Genomic DNA, 5,322 nt, shown 5'->3' on the forward strand with positions numbered 1-5,322 from the left:
TTTTAAAAGCTTAGGGATAGCTAGAGGATTGTCGGGATAGACCTTATTAGACATATATTCGACTCAACAATTCAACAAATAGCAAGCATGGTTGGTTTAGTGGTATAATTGCCGCCTGCCACGCGGCAGACCCGGGTTCGATTCCCGGACCATGCATTTAGTTTTTCTAATTTTTCACAATTATAGAAACTATTTATAAGTAATTTAAATAATACACAATTTCTTGGATTGTGAGAGGGATTAGCTTAAAAGGGATCTGTGGGGTAGAGGAGTACGATGAGCTTTATACTTATAGTTAAGATATTTTTCTTATTTTTTTATTTTTTTTTCTTAGTATTCACTACTACTATTCAATCTTTAATTCACTTATTTATTTTTAAATATATACACAAAAAGCACCACATAATTAATATCGTGGTTATTATTTAATAGAGAAGATTTTTCTTTAATTACGCAAATTGGTTGCTGACTGGGAGTAGTAATAATATGACCTTCTTATTTGTCGTTATAACAAATAAGTATGTTTTTGACTACTTGAATCTAAATTCCAAAATGCCCTCTGTATGATTAAAAGCATTTATAATGGAATTATTATGTATACTACAAAGTTAACGCGCGTCTTTCAACAGTTGTACAATTTTTTAACAGATCATTCTCTATACGGGTGCGATTGTACATCTACATTCCATCAGAGTGATTAGAATAGTTGTAATAATTTAATGGCATAATAAATGGGAGGTAAAACATAAAATTTTGAAATTCTGTAGAATAAAATCGTTGCTCGTATCGAATCGAAATAAAAAATTTGTGGCTTTATCGCAATTTGGTCATTTGATACTAAAAATTATAAAAATCATATGCTTAGACTTCCAGAACAGCGGAAATATTGCATTTTTTTATTTCACATCTCATTTTCAAAACATTATTGCTTATCCTCGCTCATTTCTCCACATTATTGATCAAAACCATTAAACCCCGCATTCGCACCAACATTTTACAAACATGGGTAATTTAAATTCCAATCCAACACAAGATAACACTCTTTACGACACTTGGCCCTCAGTGCTCTCTACCCCACTTCCGCCCCTGCCTTCTCCGGCACGAGAGGATCCCTCCTCCAAAAAAAGTTTCTTTGCTACCGCACAACTTCTCTCTCCACCAACTGCAGCAGAAAAAAGTAAATCATTAACGCCAACACCATTGTTCTTGCGCTCGCGGCCAAAAGATATAGATAGTGGAGATGAAGTCGATTCTCCTTCGTTACTATCTATACACAGTGAATCACCATTAACCCCCAAAATGCCAATTACACCGCCGGGAGTAATGCCTCATGATAATCATATGAATAAAGAGAAAGACTTTCACTTAGGCCATACTGAGTATTCGGGAGGAACGGACGAGAAGAAAAATTTCCAAGGGAAATCACAAGAGGTTACCGTACCCACATTGATTCATTGGAATGGAGGAGGGAATAACGTATTTGTAACGGGATCTTTTAACGAGTGGCGATATAAAATCCCCCTTGTGAAAAGGTATAGCTATCAATGTTCATCATGGATTGACATCTTTGACAGTTACATAAATTTTTGCTTACACGATCATCTCAAATAGTACAACGGATTTTTTAACAGTGCTAGAGCTCCCTCCGGGTACACACCGCCTCAAATTTGTAGTTGATGACGAATGGCAATGCAACTCTGAGCTTGATGAGGCAACCGACGCGGGAGGACATCTTGTCAACTTTATTCATGTGCCTCTGCCCGGCGAAGATGGCCACGATTTTGGTTCATTCGACTCGACAATAATATCTCCACTTGAATTACGTGGTTGGGAACGAGAACAAGAAGATGAGGAAGGATATTCTCGAGAAATACCTGCTTATCTATTACCTAGAGGAGAAGGCGGCCCTGAGGCAGAAGAGGGACGACGAAAGGTCTACGGAAAGAAGCCTACTTCATTACCCCGTCATTTTGAAAAAGTTATGCTCAACAAGCATACGTTCAAAAATCATAGCAACCGTGATGATGTAGAAGAAGAACGAGTAGATAGCGAAGGAGAAACAGAAGAAAGAGATGCAAGCGTGTTACCAGTACCAGCCCATGTAACGCTTAATCATCTGTATACAAGCTCAGTAAGAGACGGGGTCGTAGCTCTGGGGATGACGGTGCGGTATCATCGCAAACACATAACGACCATGTATTATAGGCCGTTAAATTGATTTATTTTTATACGCAAAATCAAAATAACTTTTGTACCTCATTCTATGTATATTTCGCTCTTTTTTATTTTTTTATTGACAAACGCCTAACTGAATTCACTTGTATTATACGAAATTTTCATGTACCATAATTATTATCTCTTAATTTTCGCCCTAAATTTTTTTTTATTCTCCATGCGATAATATAAATATAAGTTAACCCATATTAATTGAATTTTGTCTTGTCACTTATACAGGTAAAAGTACATTCAGTTCACTATTCTGGTTTTGGAGTCCGATAAAATGTGAAGAGGCACTCCAGCTAACGACTCATTAATGATATCCAACCAGCTATCTCCACTCAAGGGGAAAATAAAATATTCTCTGATTAAATTAAGAAATGAACTAAGACAATTCTTACGGGCTTTTGATGAACCATACAAATATCAGGAGCAGACACTCAAAATCATTCTCGGAGGTAGTACAAAATGACCAGATGGAGAGAGTGAGGGATGAGTACTTTTACTTATACTTTTATTTCAAATATAATCTCTTATTTTAAACTAATCTACTTTTTTTACCAAGAGCAAAGCTTTGAGTGTCACACTTATTATACATCATTTACTTTTTTGCGATGATAACGCGATTGCAGAATATTGCTACTGTAATACTATTTTTTATCTATTCTTTTTATATATTTTTTCAAGCTTATATATAAAGTTGTCATGTAATTCGAAAAAAAGGAGCAATATAAATTTTTCGTACTTTTTGGAGCATTCTAGCGCACCCTCCACTTCCTCTAATATTCCTCATAACCTTTCTGGGGCCTCAGATAGTAAAACAAATAAGCTCATCCATTTTTTCAACCAAATATAATACTCAACTCCGAGGAAAGTTAACAATCAATCTAGCAGAAAGTCACTTGATTACTACTATTCCCTGGTAAGGCATGTTTAACCTAAACTTAAGTGCACCCATTATAAACCAGGTTCCCCATTTTTTGTGAAAATGATGCTTTTGTTGGTTTGATTTGGTACAGGAGCTCATTTGTCGCTAGTAAATGAAATCAAGATGCACATTCTGGGCTATCTCTAGCGCCTATTAATTTGAATAAGATCTCCTTCGTCATATCTGTGCTGCATACTGTAAGATGTCGTTCTAGATTGGACACGCTCTCGGTCAGGTTGGTTGTCACCTAATCGCTTCAGCAGGATATGCATTTCTGACACAAACAACTCCTCTAGCTTACCCAGCTGTGAATATCCGGTTTTCCTCGCCATTCTCCTCACCTTTCGAAGTTCCGTTTTATAATGTTTAAGGAAAGTCGATTGTAATTTCAGACAGTTTTTTTTTAACACGGTTTCTCACTATGAATCACCATTTCCACATTACAGTTCTGTTGCCATAACAAAATATAATAATTAGATTCAATTATATAACTGGTTTACTAATATGACTAAGGAATAAATTGTTTTTTATATGGACCTATTGAATAAGCCCTGGGTAGTTAAGGGATAGTGTAGACTACTACACCAAAATCGCCGAGGTTATGCTCCATGCCTACCCTGGATATGGAATTATAACTTATGCTAAGTCCTTAGTTTATTTTTAACAAAAGATCTCTATTGAAAAGCCTCCTATATATGTTAGGTTAGGACAGACTTCTACGTCAAAATCACCCAGGTACTGCCCCTGGCCTCCCATTTTTCTGGCTGGATTTCTCCTAAGGATTTTTGCTACCTATTTTTGTAGCCGCTTGATATTACTTGCTTGTTGCTAAACTATTGATAGCGGTTAAGTTTTGAGAAAGACTCGGCAAACTCTCATGGAATGTTGTCGCCTACGGGAATCGAACCCGCAACCCTATTGATTCGGCTCCGGGGCCCAAAACCATTACGCTAACCAAGAGCGACGGGGGGGGGGGGGGGATATTTTTTTGTTACGGGCGAAAGGAGATACGTGTGGAGGGGGGTCCGGATCCTGATTAAAATGCGAGATTTATCTTACTAATTCAGGGAACTGAAAAGTATCCTCATGAAGTTAATCGTTGAAGGTGAATCATAGGTCATATGCCTTTTTGCATATTATAGCAAATTGCTGGCAGAAGTTAGAGAACAATTAATAAACAGTAATAGTAGAGTAATCAAACACGACAAGCAGAGAAAACCAGACACGACAGGGATGGCAAGCGAGGGACAGTAATGAGAGACAGTAACAATGGAAAGTCCAGGGCGACAAGACAGAGGCAATACTGATGGAAGAGCCAGACACGACAGAACGGAGAGAGTTATTGTAGTTATTGTATTGAACCAGACTGGAAAAGACAGTTAATACTAATAGAGAACATAGACACGACAAGCGTATCGCGCTTCCTGATTTTTTTTTTAAGGATCTTTATTATAAAGTATCCTTTTTTGCTAGTAAAGGAATTTGATAGATATTAAAATGTCAGAAAACCTGCAATACATGTAAGAAACGATAGATAGTGTGAACACCTTATTTTTCAAGGAGTATCGTGCTTCCTGTTTTTTTTTTTTGGAGATTAAAGGATCTTTTATTGAAAAGTCTCCTATACAAGTTAACTGCAAGGATTGTACACTCCTTCTACCATTTCTTACATGTATTGCTTTGTTTTCTGATGACTACCAATATCAAATGACTAACGAAGTATCTTATTGCCCGGTTCCTAGTGTATGTCCCGAACCCATCTCTAGTACTGGTGCCGTCGCCGGGAATCGAACCCAGCACACACTGGTTAAGCACCGGGTCTCTTAACCACTGTGCCATCCAAGGACGGTGTATCGTATTTCCTGAATGATATTTTTTGGATCAATCAACGGAGACTTTTATTAGTTTCCGTAGCTTACAAGAGTTTAATGATTAAAATGAAATAAGAAAGGGGGGAATAAAGGGTAAATTAGATGTATATAGTGATCGGGTATTTAGTGAAAGGTATGAAGTAAAGAGGAGGGGACGAGGGGAGGAGGGAAAGAGCGGACTGGGAGAGAGGAAGGGTTGCTTCGTCACTCCAGTTTCGTACTTCCTGAATGATTACGTGACTGCCTATTTGACTTCCCGACACTAAGATCCATTATCTTGTAACATATCATGTTGTGAGGAATTGG

At 37.5% G+C, this 5,322-nt stretch overlaps 1 protein-coding gene and 1 non-coding gene across 2 annotated transcripts; both read left to right on the forward strand.

Moving 5' to 3' along the window:
* The first annotated feature begins 85 nt into the window (after positions 1-85).
* Positions 86-156, forward strand: VTP21DRAFT_t278. Its single transcript has one exon. It is a non-coding gene; the product is annotated as a tRNA-Gly (tRNA).
* An 846-nt stretch (positions 157-1,002) lies between these two features.
* VTP21DRAFT_6378 (uncharacterized protein) lies at positions 1,003-2,218 on the forward strand (the record flags this gene model as incomplete). The annotated part of the gene is made up of 2 exons (XM_069397001.1): positions 1,003-1,532; positions 1,612-2,218. 2 exons carry the CDS (start codon positions 1,003-1,005, stop codon positions 2,216-2,218), a joined length of 1,137 nt encoding a protein of 378 aa, XP_069246893.1.
* Between the last annotated feature and the right edge of the window lie 3,104 nt (positions 2,219-5,322).

The sequence above is a fragment of the Calcarisporiella thermophila genome, assembly GCF_041956535.1.
Source record: "Calcarisporiella thermophila strain CBS 279.70 unplaced genomic scaffold VTP21scaffold_27, whole genome shotgun sequence".
NCBI lineage: Eukaryota > Fungi > Calcarisporiellomycota > Calcarisporiellomycetes > Calcarisporiellales > Calcarisporiellaceae > Calcarisporiella > Calcarisporiella thermophila.